At 38.8% G+C, this 20,479-nt stretch overlaps 1 protein-coding gene across 1 annotated transcript in view; it reads left to right on the top strand.

Moving 5' to 3' along the window:
- Positions 1-20,479, top strand: part of snd1 (staphylococcal nuclease and tudor domain containing 1) — a 952,477-nt gene that overhangs the window by 660,380 nt on the left and 271,618 nt on the right. Inside the window, exon 17 of the mRNA XM_063072967.1 lies at positions 10,420-10,608. Within this exon, the coding sequence (XP_062929037.1) occupies positions 10,420-10,608 (189 nt within the window). The remainder of the gene's footprint in view (positions 1-10,419; positions 10,609-20,479) is intronic.

Below are 20,479 nucleotides of genomic sequence, written 5' to 3'. Positions count from 1 at the left end.
GAAGAAAGAAGATGAAATTCAGCAGCTATGCTTTTTCTTTAGTTGGGTCGATGAGGGAAAAGGAAAAGTATATAGTTAAACACAACTAGGATTATAGAAACATGGAGCCTCGTTAATAAATTCACTGCAAAGGTCTGAACTGCTTCTGTAGAATAATATCTAATGCCTGCAAAGATCTCAGAATTTTTATGTCAAAAATACAGTCTTATAGGCATTAAAAGCAACAAGTCGTTTACAGAAAGGTTTTCTTTAACAAGGTTTTCTTTTGGAGTATTCTCCTTGGTAATGTCCACTATTTGCTTCTTGCATTGCTCGAACTGTACATCAAGTGACAATACGTGCCTTGTCTTGTCATTTCTCAGCACTATTTTATTCATACTCCTGGGCAAGTTCTATTGTACCAAGTTTTAAAAACCACACTTACACTGCATGTCTTTATTTCACTTCAAGTTTTTTAAAAATCCTGCTTGCAATAGAAATATTAGCTTACAACTAGGGCCTAGGGATTTGCATGCATGCTTTGTTCAGTAGCAGTGTTTTGCACAAAAAGCAAAATACGTTAAATATTCAGGGACTGTAAATGATAGCATCTTGTGCAGTTATTTAATTTTTAAAGCCAAAGCTGCCAGGTCATGTGTTCTCTTTCTAAACCAGGGGTCGGCAACCTTTTTGGCTCTGTGGGCTGGATCGCGTATTAATGAGCAGCTAGTGGGCCAGATAAATGCCATAAAAAACTTGAAATATGGGAATTATCCATTTAAATACATATAGTTATGTTTTGCCTTAAATTAATGAATAACACATGCTAGAAAATCATTTGTGCTTAACCAAGGATGCCAATTAGTAATCAAAGATCTCAGTTTAGTTTTTCTGTCCCACCATTGCTGATGCCCCATCAATTGTAGTGCCAATTAGCTTCGACACAATAAGTTTCATTTCTGACATCATTTTCAGCAAAGCTTCAAAAATGTCTGCTCCAGTAACTGTGTTCTTCGTAGGAATTAATTGAATAAACTTCAAAAATTTGAAAAGTTGAGGTCACTCCTCGCACACACACTGCAAGTTGAGCAGTGTCTCTCAGGTCTGTACTCTCATCAAGCACAATTCGTTGCAGGCATCCCTTAAACAACTTCTAACATCTGCTGACATTTCTTCAACTCGCCGTGTGATCGTTCTTGCTGACAGGCTGATAGATGCAAATAAAGATTTCTTTTCAGGACAAACAATATCCACCACTGCCAGTAAACATTCTTTGACAAACTCTCCATTTGTAAAAGGCTTCATCTTTTCTGCAATATGTTTTGAGACTTAGTAGCTGGCACGGGTATTTCCTTCATTTTCACTGCTTTTTCAGCACTCAGCGTCTACCTTCCTGCGTTTTGCATTCATTGCCATTGGAATTTTTTTCTTTGATTTTATTTTGAAACGCGAGTTATTCAGCAAGTATCGTAGCACATGTAAGTATCTGGATATTTAGCATGGATTTCTTGTTAAAACACAGTGACGCTGTTTCTGTTTACAAATTTGAATGATCCCATCTGAAAACCTGTGCGTGCGCGGAGAGTTCCTAATACATATTAATAAGGTAGTCTGCCTTCCCGTCATTCGTATATACCAGTGTTTGGTTTGGAACAAAACGGAACCTGGGGCCAGTGTAACAAGATGCCATGCACGTCCATCATTGTGGTCGGGTGAAACACTCAGAATAAGGAAAAATCAATCGCGGGCCGGATAAGCATAGTATCCCAATATTTGCTGGTGGGCTGGATCTGGCCCGCGGGCCATAGGTTGCCTACCCCGGTTCTAAACCTACTCTTTTTCCAGTTTTGTACATTGTGGTTTTTCTTTTCTTCCCTTTTCCCTCTATTACCTTTCATTGGTAAATCCTTCATCCTGTATAAAAAAGAACTTGTATTTGTATAGTTATTTTCACAGCCTTTAGATGTGCATTCAATAAACAGCACTTAAAGTACAATCATTGTTATAACTTGTGATTGCCAGCATTTTTGTTTTGTTACACAAGAGTTACATGGTACTTATTCCATGAAATTTGGCACTTCTTTCCCACCCTTTATGACTGGTCCAATGGGATTATAAACATTTATGATGCAATAAATGCTGCTATGATAGTTTGGCAGTTAGCACTATTTTGTTACAGCTCAGAGCATTCTGGAATTTGAAGGTCAATTCTGGTGCTGTCTGTAAAGAGTTTGTATGTTCTCTCCATAACCGTGTGGGTTTCCTCCCGGTGCTCCAGTTTCCTCCCACAGTCCAAAGATTTAACAGTAAGTAATTGATCATTATAAATTGTCCTGTGATTAAGCTAGGGTGAATAGGTGGGTTGCTGTGCAGTGCGGCTCACTGGGACAGAAGGATCTGTTCTGCTCTGTATCTCTAAACAAAGTAAATAAAAGTTTACAACAGGAATTCTGCAGATGCTGGAAATTCAAGCAACACACATCAAAGTTGCTGGTGAACGCAGCAGGCCAGGCAGCATCTGTAGGAAGAGGTGCAGTCGACGTTTCAGGCCGAGACCCTTCGCCTGAAACGTCGACTGCACCTCTTCCTACAGATGCTGCCTGGCCTGATAAACAAAAGTTCCTTGGCTTTCCTCAGGGATCACTCCCTCCGTGATACCTTTGTCCATTCATTCCTCTCCACTCATCTACCTTCTGGCACTTACCTCTACAAAAGGTCAAGTACTACACCTGCCCATTTACCTCCTCCCTCACTTGTATTCAGGGCTCCAAATAGTCCTTCCAGGTGAGGGAACACTTAACCTTTCAATCTGTTGGGATCATCTATTGTGTCCTGTATTCCTGATGGGGCCTCTTCTACATTGCTGAGACCCGTCGTAAATTAAGGGACCACTTCATCAAGCACCTCTCATCCATCTGCCAAAGGCAGAGCTTCCTGCTGACCAAACGTTTTAATTCCAATTCTCATTCCCATTCTGACATGTCCATCCATGGCCTCCTCTTGTGCCCTGATGAGGCCACCCTCAGGGTGGAGGAGCAACACCTTATATTGCATCTGGCTAGCCTCCAACCTGATGACATGAACATCGATTTCTTCTTCTGTTTAAAAAAAAATCCCTCCCCCTCCCCTTTTCTATTCCCCATTCTGGTCTCTTGCCTCTTCTGATCTTCCTATTACCTCCCCCTGGGTCCCATCCTCTCTTAAAAGATTCCTTCCTCTCCAGCCCTTTACCTTTCCTACCCACCTGGCTTCACCTAACACCTAGCTCCTTTTCCCTCCCCCCCCCCCCCCCACCAACACCTTTTCATTCTGGCATCTTCCCCACTTCCTTTCCAGTTCTGAAGAAGGGTCTCGGCCCAAAACGTTGACTGTTTATTCTTTTCCATTGATGCTGCCTGACCTGCTGAATTCTTCCAGCACTTTGTGTGTGTTGCTTTGGATTTCCAGCATCTGCAGAATTTCTCATGTTTATAAATAAGTGTCTATTTGGAGTACAGGAAAAACGTAGAGAGCCTATGATGTGATATCATGACAATAATCTTTCCCTCACAGTTAGCAAAAAAAATGGGCTAGTCATTGACTTTAGGAAGGGGACTGATGCACAAGCTCCTGTTTACTTCAGTGGTACTGAGTCAAGAAGGTTAGGAACTGCAGGTTCCTTGGATTGAACATCACCAGTAGCCTCTCCTTGTCCAACCAAGTTGATGTTGTGGCCAAGAAATATCACTTGGGCTTCTACTTTCTCGGGAGACTACAGAAGTTTGGCATGCCCCTGTCAACCCTTACTAGTGCTGGAACAGAGGTTCCTGGGTTCGGACCCAGCGGGTCTGCTCCCGAGTACGCTTTCCATTCATGCCGGTTGAGTGTTGTGATCGCAACTCGACCTTGTAAAATAAAAGGGGAAAGTACTACGAAATGTCTTTGTGAGGAGTGGCGCACCACACAGTCAGTCTCAGTGTGTGTGTCTCTCTCTCTCTCTCTCTCTCTCCTCCCCCCCCACGCGCGCCTTGTGAAGGCATGAAAAAAGAAGACTTCGTCCCACCAACATCGCACACGCATAGACGCAAAAGCAAGAAGTTAGAGGAGGTGGCTGTCATTATTTCTGTGCTGTACAATTGTAGGAAGTGTGTGTGAGGCTGTTATAATAATAAACTAAAATGGTACGAGAAATGAAAGATCAGTTATGTGGAGATATTAGTCAAACTAAACCTGTTCTTCTCAAAACGAGGGGACATTTAATAACGGTGTTCAAAATCTTGAAGTGCTTAATAATGTAAATAAAGAACTGTTTCCAGTAGCAAAAAGGCGAGAGACCAGAGAACAAAGATTTCAAGTAATTGTACCAGAGGCATCATGACAAAAAAAAATATTGCTTGTGTGAGGTAATGTAATTTGGATCACACCACCCAAAGGAGTAGCAGAAGTTGTTTCATTGCTACTTTTCAAAAGGGGATTAGAATTAATATTTGGTAGAGAGAAACCTTGTTGCATTATAATGAAAGAACGAGGGTGGTGAAAATATTGGCATTTGGGATATAGATATTTGAAAGTACAATTTAACTCCATTCATTCTGTATAGTTTTCTAGTCCCACAAAGCATATTGGCAATTCTTGATAAAAGGTGTGGGGTTTCTGGTGGCAGATTAATAAAAGATGTCCACAATTGATGTTTAGATTTTGCCTGAGGCAAGATCATCATGCTTAGGTCAGCTCTCCCAAAAAGCCACCATTTCCATGCTCATTAACTATATTGCAAATTTCTTTTTGAGTATTCATTCAAGTTCCTTAAGATTCTATTTAATTTACTTTTTGTGCCATTTTCCTTAAATCTCTGTATACTGGGCACTGACTGTGCTATGAGGATGTATTTCACTTAATTTATTCAACTTTTTATCAATTTGAGCTTGTCTGTTAAACCTTTGCTTATTTGATCCTCTGTTCTATGGAGAATAAATCCAGATTTCTAGTTGCTTGATTGAAGTCTCTTTGCAGTACTCCAGAGTCTTTGCATCCTTGGTAAACACTGGTGCATAGAACTGAGTGTAACACTGTTGCTAGGCTTAACAGGTGAATTATAAAGGTGAAATTTCAGTGCACTTTACTTGAGACCTTCATTATTAATGCCAAGAAATTCAATTGTGTTTCGTCAATTCGTTCTAAAATGAGTTGGTTGGACAGATTGGATTCCAAGTGTGAGGGGAGACTTGATTGAATGTTATAAGGTCTTGAAGTATATTTACACTGTGGAAATGAAGAGTGTATTTCCTCTTGTAGGAAAATTTATAATTGCTTTCCATGATCTCTAAATAAATGTATGGACATTTAAAATTACAACCATCTTGCATGAAAGCAGGCCCTTCTGCCCACCAAGTCTTCACCAACTATCATACACTCATAAATCACATTTTAATCTCCCTGCATTCCCATCACCTCCCCCCCCAATATTCTCCCATTCATCTACACAATTAATAATTAACAATAGCTAATTAACCTACTAATGGGGTGAGGAAACTGGACCACCCAGATAAATGCACACAGAATTTGGGAGAACACTCTGGTAGCACCAGAGGTTTGGGTTGAAGCTGTCAGGCAGCAGCTTTATTAGTTGCAAACTTTGTACAGAGTTGAGTCCTCTTTTCTGGCAGAACATTGTTTCTGTGGACCTGTTCCTGAACGAGAAGTGGGAGCAGAGAGGGATCCTTGTCAAACCAACTGCTGAAAGGTTACCACATTTGAATGGGAATATGACACTGAGTTTACAGTTAATTGAGCCGTGATTTTTTTAAATGGCAGAGCAGACTCAAAGGGCTAGTGTACTTCAACTTCTAATTTGTATTTTGGTATCACCATAGAAGATTAGATTATGTCTGTCCCAGTTTGCCCTGCTTAAAATTATTCTATTTAGTTTATGTTGCTTCTCTGTATTCTTCCCTCCAAAATGTTGAATGCTGTAAAATGATTACCTTATATTTAAATCACCACCCACATGTTCCAAACAGACTATCATCTTTCACAAAGGCAGACATTGACTGTCTATTGCTTGTGGAAAGATTTGCCTTTTTGTGGGAAGATATTTTCAATTTGCATTAGAGATTCCCTGCAACTTAAAACTAAGGCGCTTAGATAAAAATTGCTCAGCTAAAATTGGGAAGAAATATCTCATCAAGGACTTTGTGAAATACTTAAATTATAGAGAAAATGTCTTTTCACCAAGCTGAACAGACATCATAGGACCTAAGATTGTTCTTAACCAGTCATGAGTGCTGATTTTCTCTCTCTCTCCACAAATACTGAAGGGTGTGTTTCCAGCATTTCCTTTTACACTTCCAGCTAACACATCCCTTATTTTTCGGTAACTCCTAGAATCTCTGTAGAAAATGAAGCAGTTCATTGCTGCATGCAGCCAGGTGTAGAAAACATGAACAATGCGTGCATGCAAATTCCAAATAATAACTCTTTCCAACAAGAGAGAATTTAACTACCAACCTCTGATTTACTGGCCTTTATTTACATGTACCTCTCTTAAATGGACATTGAACCCATGGGCACTACCTCACTTTCTATTATTTCTGTTTTTTCACTATCAAATTTAATTATTAATATACATATATACTTACTGTAATTGATTTACTTATTTTTCTATATTATAATGTATTACACTGTACTACCGCTGCATTAACAAATTTCATGACATATGCCAGTGATATTAAACCTGATTCTGATTAGGATTCTTTACATCTGCTCTCGAAAGATTATCTGCCTTCACCACACTTTGTCAGCTTGCTCTGCCACCGCTTGTATAATTCACTGGCAATTTCAGTACGGTTTCAACGCCATTGTTCTTGACCCTTCCCTGTTCTATAATTTTTCTAGATGTTGATGAGAGTTTACCAAACTGAAGAGGTTAATTCTGTTTCTTTCTCCTTATTTGCTGAGAATTTCCACTATTTTCTGGTTTTATATGCCCTTGAAATTGAGTGGCATTATATTTGGTGTCTTACATCACTAGGTCCCAGGGATCACACATTGACAATGTGTGGAGAGCGTGCCTTATGAGAATAGGTTGAGTGAACTTGGACTTTTCTCCTCAGAGCATCAGAAGATGACAAGTGACCTGCTAGAGGTGTATAAGATGATGAGAGGCATTGATCCTGTGGATAGTCAGAAGCTTTCTCCCAGGGCTGAAATGGCTAACACAAGGGGGCATAGTTTTAAGGTGCTTGGAAGTAGGTACAAGGGGGATGACAGAGGTAAGTTTTTCACACAGAGAGTCGGGGTGTGTGGAATGCATTGCTAGCGAAGGTGGTAGAGGCAGATTCAATAGGGTCTTTTAAGAGACTCTCAGATAGATACATCGAGCTTAAAAAAAAAAGGGCCATGCGATAGGGAAATTCTAGGCAGCTTCTAGAGTAGGTAATGTGGTCAGTACAACATTGTGGGACGAAGGGCCTGTAATGTGCTGTAGATTTTCTGTGTTCTACTGACAATGTGAACTGGAGTAGCTACAGGAAGACTGTAGCTACATGAACAGTGGGCTAACTGACATCTGACACCACAAAGATTGCCCACAGGCTTCGCAAGTCAGGTATATGTTAGAATAGCAACACACATCAAAGTTGCTGGTGAACGCAGCAGGCCAGGCAGCATCTCTAGGAGGAGGTACAGTCGACGTTTCAGGCCGAGACCCTTCGTCAGGACTAACTGAAGGAAGAGTTAGTAAGAGATCTTAACTTTGATGTGTGTTGCTTGAATTTCCAGCATCTGCAGAATTCCTGTTGTTTATGTTAGAATAGACTCTATTCCCTTCAATTTGGACAGGACACATCATCCAAGGCCTGGCTTCACGCCTGCCTCAAATGCTGTTTTGTGGCTATCCCATGTTTTCCTTCAGATCATGTGAATTTCCTCTGGCATCCCGAACAGAGACTTGAAGGTTTTTGGTTCATTGGCCATTGTAATTTGCTCCTTAATGGTAAGATCAGCAAATAATAGTATGCCATGTGTACCCTTTTACAAAATATTGTATATTTCTCTCACTAGAAGTAAAGCCCTGCAGATCACGTTATTCTCGCAGGAAATAAAATATTGTTCCTTTACCATTCCTGCGTGTAAATCTTGCATGTCCCCACCCAACAGTTTTGTATGAATACCCTTACCTATGGAAATGCAACATCTCAAAAAGGGAATTAAACAGGCATTAAATGCTGGCTTTCTTGATGTTGACTTCCTTTCATAAATAACTTAAAAACAACAAATGGAAACTCTTGTTTTCTTGCTTTAAGGTATTGTGTTTAACTATATCCAAGATAATACTGTTGTAATCTAGAGCAGACTGAGAATTATACCAGGTTAAGTCGTTATATTTTCTCTCATTAAGTGCATCAAGCTATAACTTATGTAAACTATAATATAGCCTGTTGGTGTCAGAGGACTGGAGATCTGCACAATGTTATCTAATCCAGGCAATCTTGTAGCACTGAATGCCATAGAATCACAATATTTACACCGTGGTAGATAAAATAAATAAATTTTGTTTGAAATTAAATCCAGTGCTCTGAACTGGGCTGCAGTTGAGCTGCTGTTTGTTCTCAAATTTATAAAATGCATGCAATCTGAAGTGTTTTCTGGACAGGTTCCCATAACGGAAAAGTAAGTAGATGCAGATACCCGAGGTTCTTTGCTGCAATCTGAGTTTCTATAGATTCAAACATTCAAGGCCAAAAAAGTCATTGGTTTCAAGGAATGAAGAATTCTGCAAAAATTCTGATGCTGATAGAGCTCCTCTCCCATCGTGTGAGTCTGTGAACCCACACTCTTCAAGCTCCTATTGACAAATGTTAGATGTGAGAAAGCAAGCATTTCATTTAGGTTTTTGATAAGGTGCTTCTTATATTGTCTGATAAATATTTGCATTTCTGGATTGTTTAGTTGGTGTACCATTATTGATGAAAGCAATCATTGTGTTGCTACTCAAATAACCACAAAGCTTTTATTTAAAGAGACCAATTAGATTTCTTTCATTCCATTCTTGTTTGTGTAGTAATTTGAGGAAGAGGATTGTACGAATGCAATGCGCTGTGCAGTGAAGCTTATTCTAGTTTGCTGCATTTTCAATGGAAGTACCTTTTAAGTGGCATAGAGAGTGACTTATTTTTTTCTCTCTATGAAGCTCTTCATGCTTACATTTCTTTTAACTAAGGAAATAGGGAAGTATTAACCTAATTGTTCTCGTGAAAGATGTGCTTTCATGGTTTAAGCCAAAATGCAGTTTAGGGTTTGACGTAAGATAGGATTAAATATTATCATATCTGTATTTTATTTTGTTTAGCTTTTCCCTTTCTGCTGTTATTTGTTCCTTTCCGCCTCCTCCTCATTTCCTATATGAATTTCTTTCTCCCATTTAGTATTACATACCCTTTTGATTTTAACTACTTGCCTTTTACGCCATACACCTTCTCCTCCTGTGTGTTGCTTGTCTCCTTCCATTTACTCTTTGCTTGTCCTCTTGCTTCTCTTCCAAAACACCTCCATCTTGATCTCCCTTTTACAAAAATGGCTGTTACTGCGAGACATTTTATAATCAGTTTAATTCAGTAACTTGAGGTAGTTACACTTACTTAGAAATTGTCATTTCTCTGTCATTATTACAGAGCCAGTTATGCAAAAAGAAATCTATATATAGGACATGGATGATTTAAGATATTAGACCTCTTAGTTTCGTTCAAGCATTGCTGCTGGCTGAGGGGATGCACAAACCACTCTCTAATGGACATATTTCTACAACAAAGGCTGTCTGTCATTTACCAAGTACAAAAATGTATTTTTTCACAAACTGCGATTGCTGCCTACAGAAGAATGCATGCATTGAAATACTTATGAAGTTACCACAATTATTCTGTCGGCACTCACATTGTGAGTGGCCTCTCAAACAATAATCGGATGAACGAAATTAGTTGTGAATGAATTCAATAAATCTAACACCATCAATATTTGTTTCCTGACTGGCATAACAGGCAGGCTGTTTGGTTGATGATCATCATGGATAGGGGTGTTAGTCTGGCCAATACAGTCTTCCTCACACTTTGTTGCCTTGTCACTCGGGTGAACAAAGTCCTTTCTTTCATATTCCTGTTAACTGGTCTACCTCATTAATCCCAAAGTCACATTTGATGTTCTCAGTGACTCAAATATTTCAAGGTCTTCGTTTTACCTAGTGATTCCAAATGAGGAATCTTACATCCTCAAGACAGTTAGAGATCAACAAGTGCCACTCATATTTTGAATTTATAAAAACTCTTTGTATTTGTCCTGCTCATGTAGTTTATACTTATTATCTTGTTTTCATTCTCAAGCAGTTTTTTGGGATTTTTTTTTAAGTTGATCTGTTGAATTTTTAAGTTTTGTGATTCAATTTACTGAAGTGTTCTCTTCCATTTTCAGGTGGAGGTAGAAGTAGAGAGCATGGACAAAGCTGGCAACTTCATTGGCTGGTTGCACATAGATGGGGTCAATCTCTCTGTTGCCCTTGTGGAGCATTCACTATCGAAGGTCCATTTTACTGCAGAGCGGAGTTCCTACTATAAAGCACTCCTGTCGGTTGAGGAGGCAGCTAAGCTCAAGCGGGAAAAGGTAGGATTTGAATAGGAAAACTTTTCAGCATTTCACTTTCAATAAATTGGTTTATTATTGTCAAATGTACCAAGGAACAGTGAAAAATATGCCTTGCATGCTATTTATTCAAATTAATTCATTAGAACAGTGCAATTGAGGTGGCTTAGTGTGAGACGGTAACAGAGTGCAAATTCTGTCACAATTTCAGAAAACGTACACTGCAGATAGACAATAAGATGCAACGTCATAACTTGGGTAGACTGAGATCAAGAGTCGATCTTAATATACTCATAAATCATAGTGGGATGTGCTTTCAGGCTTTTGTATCTTCTCCTGTTGGGAGGCAGGAGAAAGGCAAATGTTTGAGGTGAGTGGGGTCTTTGATTATGGTGGCTGCTTTACCAAAGAAGCAAGAGGTATAAACAGAATCCATGGTTGGGGAGGCTGGTTTCTATAATGTGCTGAGCTATGTCACGGGCAGAGCAGTTGCCATATCAAGCTGTGATGTATCCAGTTAGGATGTTTTCTAGGGTACATGAATAAAAATTTATAGGCATCCATTAGTCTCGTGAGACCATGGATTTGCGCCTTGGAAGGTTTCCAGGGCACAGGCCTGGGCAAGGTTGTATGGAAGACCAGTAGTTACCCATACTGCAAGTTTCCCCTCTGCACGCCACCGATGTTGTCCAAGGGAAGGGCACTAGGGCCGATACCGATTGGTACCGGTGTCATCGCAGAGCAATGTGTGATTAAGTGGCTTGCTCAAGGATACAACACGCTGCCTCAGCTGAGGCTTGAACTAGCGACCTTCATATCACTAAACTGACGCCTTAACCACTTGGCCACGCGCCAACAACATGAATAAAAATTGGTGAGGATCAAAGGATACATGCTGAATATCTTTAACCTTCTTTGTAAGCAAGTAGTGGTGAGGTGAGCTTTCTTGGCTGTGGTGTCAACATGGTTGGACGAGGACAGGCTATTCATTCACGCCTGGGAACTCAAAGTAGAACCCATGCCTAAAATGTTTCTAAAATTTCTAAAATGTATTTGTGATTTTCACTATACCCATGCTGTAAATTGGTTTAGAAAACAATACTGTGAATGCTGGAAAACTAAAATAGTGACAGTTTTTAAAAAAATCTTAAAATACAGGGGTCTTCATACGGCATGGAGAGAAAGGGAACAGATTCTTTCATCTTCCACAAGTGTTGGCAGACTTGCTGAGTGTTTTTGTTGTTTTTAACATATTGTTGTCTGTGGGTGTGTATTTTGCAAGCTAATTAAATTAAAGCCATCTCTTAGTTTGAATATTCCCAGATAAAGCTGTCCTTAATTCTGATTCAGTTCTTTTGAGGCAGCTTATGCATATAAGTTGGAGTATTTTGTCAGAATTGAAAATGATGTTGACTGCATGGACGAAGAGCATTTAGGGCAGAGCTCTTGCCAATATTCGCATGAGTTGTATATGTTCACAGAATTATGAGAATAACAATTCTTTGGTTCTGCATAAACGTAGAAATATTTGCTTTCATTTAAGAATTGAACTCAGAAAATGTTAACTTTTTTGTAGATCATGAGTGCTGTAAATTCTAGATATCTGAAAAATTTTTGAATAGGTAAATTCTTTTACTGGGCTCCCGCTCAGACTATGTTCATCAGATGAGTATTTCCTGACTCTGGATAACACAGGCAGCTGTTCACTCACAGCTTACCTCTTCATATCTAAATCCTGCTGTCCTTAGTGAAGCAGCAGTCCACTTTACAAAAAAAAACAAGTTCCAGTTTCTGGAAAAACAAGTTCTAACTTTACTCATATTTTTGATCATTATCTGCGTATTGTGAAGATGAGGCTTATGGTTTGAATGCACCAGAAATAGATGTTCTATTTTTTTCTCACTTTTTCTGAGTTGCAAATTAACAATGAATTTCGTTGTGAGCTGACCACATTTCAGCCTGAAAATCTCCTGGTATTATGCCACCCTAATGTCCTCATCCTCATATGGTTGCATTTCTCTGTATTGGCCTTCTTGTAGTCTGCTTTAAACAGTCTAACATAGCAAGATGCATATTCATGCTTTTACCACTGTATCTACGTGTTAGAAGAGAGTATTCAGCTTGTCAGTATTAATTTTTCATTCCTTGCAATAATATATTCTAATGCAAAGCTTTCACCTGGGTACTTCAGTCAGTGTTTTGAATACTCTAGATCTTTAACCTTTTAAAAGATGATCGGGGTTGCTGAACATTAGGTTTGCTTTGAAGTTAATGGATTATATCCTTGTATGGTTGTAGGCAAATCTACATAGGCACCTGGTATTCCCAGGCCTGAGCCTACTTAGCTTCCGAGATTGGGTAAGATTGGCCTTTTTCAGGCTAGTGTGGCCAGAAGTGTAGGGTGCCACAGTAGCAAGCGGTTAGAACAGTGCTATTACAGCTCAGAACCTCAGAATTAGGAGTTCAATTACCACGTCCTCTGTAAGCAAGCTCTTTCCCACGTGCACATGGGCTTCTTCTGGGTGCTTCCATTACCTCCTACTGTCCAATGATGTACCGGTTAGTAGATTAATTGGTCATTGTATATTGTCCTGTGATTAGGCTGGGGTTAAAATTGGTGGGTTGCTAGCCAGCGTGGCTTAGTGGGCTGGAAGAGCCTATTCTGCACTGTATCCCTGAATAAATTAATTAATCCTGATTAAGGGCTCAATGCTTCTGGAGACAGCAGGAGAGGAGCAAATAGAGGAACTAAGAAACAAGGAGTTCTTGTAAAACCACCACTGTGCAGAAACTAGCACTCAGTATTAAAGTGACATAGGAATTGGTTTGTAAATCATAAGTTTTGAGGAAGAAGTACAAACAACTTAATGCCACCTTAAATCTTGAATCCTCAAAGGGCATTTTTATTTAACGCAGAATTCAGTAATGTGTTTCAATAAATGTGTCAGCTCATGTTACATAAATTGCAGGCTTATGTGAATAAATTACATGTTGAACTGAAATGTCACCAATTCATTTGTTACTGTGATGTAGGATTTGAAAATTTATTGGCTTTCTTTAAGGATAGAATAGGTATGGTGTACAAAGGGAACCAGTGGATATAACTTATTTCAATTTCCAAAAGGCATGCATGACAACGCCATAATTCAGATTAAAAGTTCATAGCATTTGGAACAGTATATTACCATAGATGACAAATTGGCTAGCTAACAAAGGCAGTGGTTAGGATAAATTGATAATTATACGGGGCAACAAACTATAATGTGGGATCCATGGAATTTAGAGCTAGTTCCAGAGTCCTCAGACAGAAAACAATCATCCTACATCCAGCCTGTGAAGCTGTTCAGGAATTGATAAGATCTCTTCAACTCCAGATATTACTACCTGGTCTACTCAGTCTCATCATACACAAAAACACACATTTCCTGAAACCAGTCTCGTCAATTTCACTGGTATATGTTTTTAGATAAGGAGACCAAAATAATAAGCTCTGTGTTCTGGATGCAGTCTCACCAACGCCTAATATAATTCTATATGCCTTTAATCCTGTACTCAAGACCTCATGGAATTTGGAGCTGAATATTGTTAGCCACATCCGCAAAGAATTCTAATAGTTTAATCAAACATGATTTTCCTTTCATAAATCTATATTAACTCTGCTCAGTCTTGTATACTTTTCAAGGTGTTCGGTTATTACACCTTTCATTATAGATTTAAATTTTTCCTCTGGCAGTGACAATAGTCTGACAGGTCTCTGGTTTCACTCTCTCACCCCTTTCTTAATTAGAATCAGGTTTGTTATCACCGGCATGAGTCATGAAATTTCTTAACTTAGCAGCAGTAGTTCAATGCAAAACATAATATAGAAGAAAAAAAATAATAAATAAGTAAATTAGTTATAGTATACATATATTGAATAGATTAAAAATCGTACAAAAACAGAAATAATATTTATTTAAAAAAATGAGGTAGTGTTCAAGGGTTCAATGTCCATTGAGGAATCGGATGTCAGAGGGGAAGAAGCTGTTCCTGAATCGCTGAGTGTGTGCCTTCAGGCTTCTGTACCTCCTACCTGATGGTAACAGTGAGAAAAGGGCATACCCTGGGTGCTAGAGGTCCTTAATAATGGACGCTGCCTTTCTGAGACACCACTCTTTGAAGATGTCCTGGGTACTTTGTAGGCTAGTACCCAAGATGGGGTTGACTAAATTTACAACCCTCTGCAGCTTCTTCCGGTCCTGTTCAGTAGCCCCCCCCCACCCCCCCAGCATACCAGACAGTGATGCAGCCTGTCAGAATGCTCTCCACGGTACAACTATAGAAATTTTGGAGTGTATTTGTTGACATACCAAATCTCTTCAAACTCCTAATGAAGTTTAGTCACTCAGGTTAGGTCCTCCGAGATCTTGACACCCAGGAACTTGAAACTGCTCACTCTCTCCACTTCTGATCCCTCTGAGGATTGGTATATGTTCCTTCGTATTACCCTTCCTGAAGTCCACAATCAACTCTTTCATCTTACTGACATTGAGTGCCAGGTTCTTACTGCGACACCACTGCACTATCACTCCTGTACGCCCTCTCATCACCACCTGAGATTCTACCAACAATGGTTGTATCATCAGCAAATTTTTGGTGGTATTTGAGCTATGCCTAGCCGCACACCTGTGACCTAGCTTAAGACACAGGCAGTATACTTTCTAAGCTTCAAATCAGAAGACAAATTCTAGAACCTATAAAATGTTGTACACCATAACTGAAATATTCACTGTCTCCATCATAAAACCTTATGGTGAAGATAATTGGCTAATAGATTTTGTGTCTCAAACTTCTTTTCCTATTAATATTTCTTTTGTCTTGTTAAATACCTGTTTTTGTTTCTGGTAGTTTTTTGTGCAGCATCTTGTGAAGATGGACATAATTGTTAACTTCAGTGCTTATTCCTCATTATAAATGCCACCATCTTTGTCTGAAAGGACTTGCTTTTGCTCTTATTCATCTTTTCCTTTTTATGTAATCCATAGATTATCCAATTATATGTTTCTTGCAAGTTGACTCTAAAATTCTGTCCTGCCTTTGTCAATTGCCCGCCACTCTACAATGCTACCCTAAAATAATGTTTTTTGATGCATTATTTATTTAAATGTCTGTCAGCCATCATACCTTTTAATGTATTTTCCCCACCAACCACAACAAACTCGCTCCTTGTACTTTCACAGTTTCCTCTGCTTAGATTTCAAGACCCTAGATTTGCAATCTCAATGTGAAATTGTATCATTGTCACGTTTCCCCAGAAATCACTTACGACAAGACTATCAATTAATCCTTTCTCATTCCATAAAATGTTCCTTTTCCCAGTTGGTTCTCACTTTTCTATCAGTTCTCGCAATGCTTCATCCCTTTCTGAATTCTCTTGGAAGTTCTTATCCCAAAGCCAAGCTAACTTCCCAACAGAACCGGCAAACTCACTGCAAGCACATTCATCCTGAATTTGTTGAGGTGTAACACGTCCAAATGCAATGAAGATTGGAGTGCAGAAGAATGAAAAGTATTCTCAATGAAACAGACACAGTTCTGAGGATGTTTCACGGGATAGATGTTTTCCCTCATGCAGGAATCTAGAAGTGGGAGAGAAGTGCTTTGTTTTGGAATAAGGGCTCACCTGTTTATTAAGTAGAGATGAAACATAGTTTTCTCTTGATGGTTGTGAATTTTTGGAATTACTTATCTTAGAAATTTGTGTAAGCTGAAAGACTGAATGCAGTTGAGGCCAAGAAGAACAGTTGCTTAGTCTGTGGAGAGTTCAGAGGTTGCGGTGCTGTATTTTTGTTTTATTTTATTTAGAGGTACAGCCCTTCTGGACCAACGAGCTGCACTGCCCAGCAACGCATCTATTTTAACATTAACCTGTTCAATGACCAATTAACCTACTAAAACAATATGTCTTTTGACTGTGAGAGGAAGTTGGAGCACCCAGGGGAAATCCACGTGATCATGGAGAACATACAGACTCCTTACAGACAGTGCCAGAAATGAGCTCTGAGACATCCCTGGGCTGTAATAACATCACGCTAACCACTATGGTGCCATGGCATCCTTCGATGTATTCTTGCAGGGTAGAGCAGGCCTAAGGTGCTGTTTGCTTCTGATTGTCTTTACTACTTATGTTCTTATTTTGTTGTAATTGGAAAGTTAAATACCCTCTAATTGTGTTGGTTTGTAGCAAATGCACAATATTTGGGTGTATCTGTTGAACTCTTTGGGACGTGATGCTAATGGAACTTCCACGAGGTTGGAAGGGATATTGTGACAGACTAGGAAGACTCATTCATTTGTCCTAGAGAAATTTCTAGTTTATATGTAATGAAAAGCATCACATGAGCGTAAGTAAATGCCTTGACCTGATTTTTAGAACTGCGAGTTTACTAGTGGTCTTCTCCATGGAAAGTTTTATTTTGATACTACTTCCTTGAAATCCAGAAGCAGTCTTATTTATGCTTCATGGTCCTGACTGACCTGCCATCCTATTAGTAAACTCACTGAAAATAGTCTAGAAGTTGACAGGATCAAAGATTTTGGTAGAGGTGATGTAAACAAACTCATTGAAATTTCAAACTTTTAATGACCTGATTTGGAAACTGTCAAACAGAATTTCATGTGAATCAGAGAGTCAATTAGTAAAGGAGAAAGCAAATATAAAGCAAAAAAAAAACAAGTGAGGGCTTGGAGAAGAGGTGAATTAGCACTGTTTTAATAATTAAAGCTTAATTTATTTTGTTGAATAATGGATATTTTAAAATTAATGATCAGCTGTTGTTTGGTAATAGGCTCTGATTGTTACTGACTTTCCAAAATTGATAAAAAAGGTTAAGAAAGATGATTTGAAGCAAATAAACTACATCCCATTTCCTTGTGTTTTAAATAAGGAAACTATTAATAGCTTGTTAGTGGGTAGCAGACCGAACAGAACATGGGCTATTAATACACTATATGATGTTTTCATCTGTATGACTAAAATAGCAATAATTTACTGTATATGGTTAATATAAAATATTTATTTGTGGGGTTCAGGGATTATTTGGATTATAAAAATAGTCCCCAGTCTTAACTTAAAAAATGTTGGTACCACTGATTTATTGTAACACAAGGAAGCTTTTTACAAATGTAATTTAAAAGCATTCTTAAAGACTATTGAGACTATCTTTTGGATAGCATGGCCCACGTGTTTCAGTGAATTAAAACTTTAGGAGCTTAATGTCTAAATGAATAGAATGCCCTGACATATATTAGACTGGCTGAACTGCACATGTAATGAGTGGTCAGGCAAAGTTTGGATGTTGTTAGAGAAGCAGGGTACAGACAGGGCAGGTCAATTTTGTGGTGTTCTTCAATAAGGTGCAATGGGCACTATTTGTTCAAGATAACTTTGATGTGCCCTGAGGTCTGATTACGTAAAGTGATTTAATACAGAGGTGGCCATCTTGCCCGAGCCAGATATAATTAGTCCCATTTTTCCCATAGCTCTGCAATGGTTATGATTGAATCTGGTTACACCAAATTTCCAAATAGAATATTCAAGTTCATAGCAATCCACTTCAAATTTAAAAAAAAAGTTTCCAAGTTACCTTTTGTTTGAATGAGCCACATAAAATCTGTGTCCAGTCACGGTACTGATTACCGATCATACTGTGACTGGACAGTGATCCTTCTTCCTTACTCAACAAAACCAAACACTTTTATGAGACTCTGACCACCTTTTGCTCCAGGGAGGACAATTTTAGCTTTTTCAATTTTTCATAATTTCCCTCTTATGTGATATGAATCTCTCTTGCATTTTCTTTGATAACATCTGTATCTACTCCATCAAATATGGTGCCTAAAGTTGAAAGCACTATTTCATTTGAGGCCTAACTGATGTTTTTGCAACATTTAACAAGGCTTCCTTGCTTTTAGATTCTCGCTGTCTGTTTAGAAAGTTCAGGACTCCAGCTTCTTTAAAAGCCTTCTTAATTTACCTTCCTGGTTTCAAAGGTATTGTATAGATTTAACTTTGTAATAGGATTAGGCCTCCCAGCCCAAGTAATGGTCAGAAATGTATTGTACATTTCCCACCAAACACTCAAAAAGACAAACAACAGGAATTCTGCAGATGCTGGAAATTCAAGCAACATACATCAAAGTTGCTGGTGAACGCAGCAGGCCAAGCAGCATCTATAGGAAGAGGCGCAGTCGACGTTTCAGGCCGAGACCCTTCGTCAGGACTTCGAAAAGTTGAAGAGCCGAAGAAATTACAGATGGGGAGCAGTGAGAGATGGTTTCACTGAACTCCCGTCGAAGAGAGGATCTAAACTTCTTCGGTGTAGGCATCACCGGAAGAGGCTTCGCAGTAGTGAATTTAAACGCAAACAACAGGAATTCTGCAGATGCTGGAAATTCAAGCAACATACATCAAAGTTGCTGGAGAACGCAGCAGGCCAAGCAGCATCTATAGGAAGAGGCGCAGTCGACGTTTCAGGCCGAGACCCTTCGTCAGGCCTGAAACGTCGACTGCGCCTCTTCCTATAGATGCTGCTTGGCCTGCTGCGTTCACCAGCAACTTTGATGTATGTTACTCAAAAAGACATTTGTATTTGCTTTTCCAGTGTTGTTACTATACATTTAATATATTTTATACCAGTCTTAAAGTTTTTACATACAAGCATTCTTCAGAAAGAAGCTTAATTTCTGATGTGTTTTAAGTAGGGTTACCACCTTTCTCACTCCCAAATAAGGGCCAAAAGTAATAGTCAAATACGGGACAATTGTGTTTACCCTGAGAAAGACTACCATGACCAGGTGCCTTGCATGGGCACCTGTCTGCGCATGAGTGTACGTGCCGTTTTTTTCTACAAATTGGTTTTGGCTTAATCTTCCTGATTCTGTTAAGTGAAACTGCACTGTACATACGTTATTTCTACTTTATATAGGCTGTGTATTTATCATATCATTCCTGCTTTTACTATATGGTAGTGTTATTTTAGGTTTTCAGTGTTATTTGTATGATTTGGTAGGTTATTTTTTGGGTCTAGGGACGCTCAAAAATTTTTCCCATATAAATTAATGGTAATTGCTTCTTTGCTTTATGCCATTTTGGCTTATGAACGGTTTCATAGGGAGAAATATGGGACAAGGGTGATCCTGTGTGGGACAAACCAACTTAGTCCAATATACAGGATGTCCCAGCTAATATGGGACAGTTGGCAACCCTAGTTTTGAGATACAGTGTGCATCAGTGAAAAGAATGATAGGACAGAATAATTGCTTCCTTATATCTAATCCATAATTTGAAAACAAGAATAATGAAAATACAGGTGAGAAGATTGCCCATCAAGAAAGTTTAGACCAGGGGTGGCCAAACTTTTACATTCCATGCGTCAGTTTTTTCACACACGAGTTCAGATGCGCCATACAACTCTTGTGCCCCCATTCAATTATTGTAAAAATATGTTAATATAGACATATTTAGTATTTTTACATGATATATTGATTTAATATAAAACAAGATAAATATTGCTTACCTTAATGAGACTTTTAGCAAATATATTTTGTCGTCTTTTGATTTCTTCCTTTTTCTTAATCACATATTCTTTCCATAGCTCAGACCCAAGCACCGGCTTCCGTTTTCCTTCGATTTCAGTGTGATGTTGTGTTTTATAGTGTCTATTAAGATCATGTCTTCAATTATGTGAGAAAGTGTTTTCACAAACAATATACAACGGTTTTTCCTGATGGACGCGCTATAAATAAGAACTCATTTTCCCACTTGAATTCGCACTTGCTATCACTTTCTGCTTTTCTTTTGCACTGTGATGGGTAACTGAATGTAAAAACAAGGCTTAATTTTTGAAAAAGT

The sequence above is a fragment of the Mobula hypostoma genome, chromosome 20 (assembly GCF_963921235.1).
Source record: "Mobula hypostoma chromosome 20, sMobHyp1.1, whole genome shotgun sequence".
Taxonomy (NCBI): domain Eukaryota; kingdom Metazoa; phylum Chordata; class Chondrichthyes; order Myliobatiformes; family Myliobatidae; genus Mobula; species Mobula hypostoma.
This window is presented reverse-complemented; position numbering and strand designations above follow the sequence as displayed.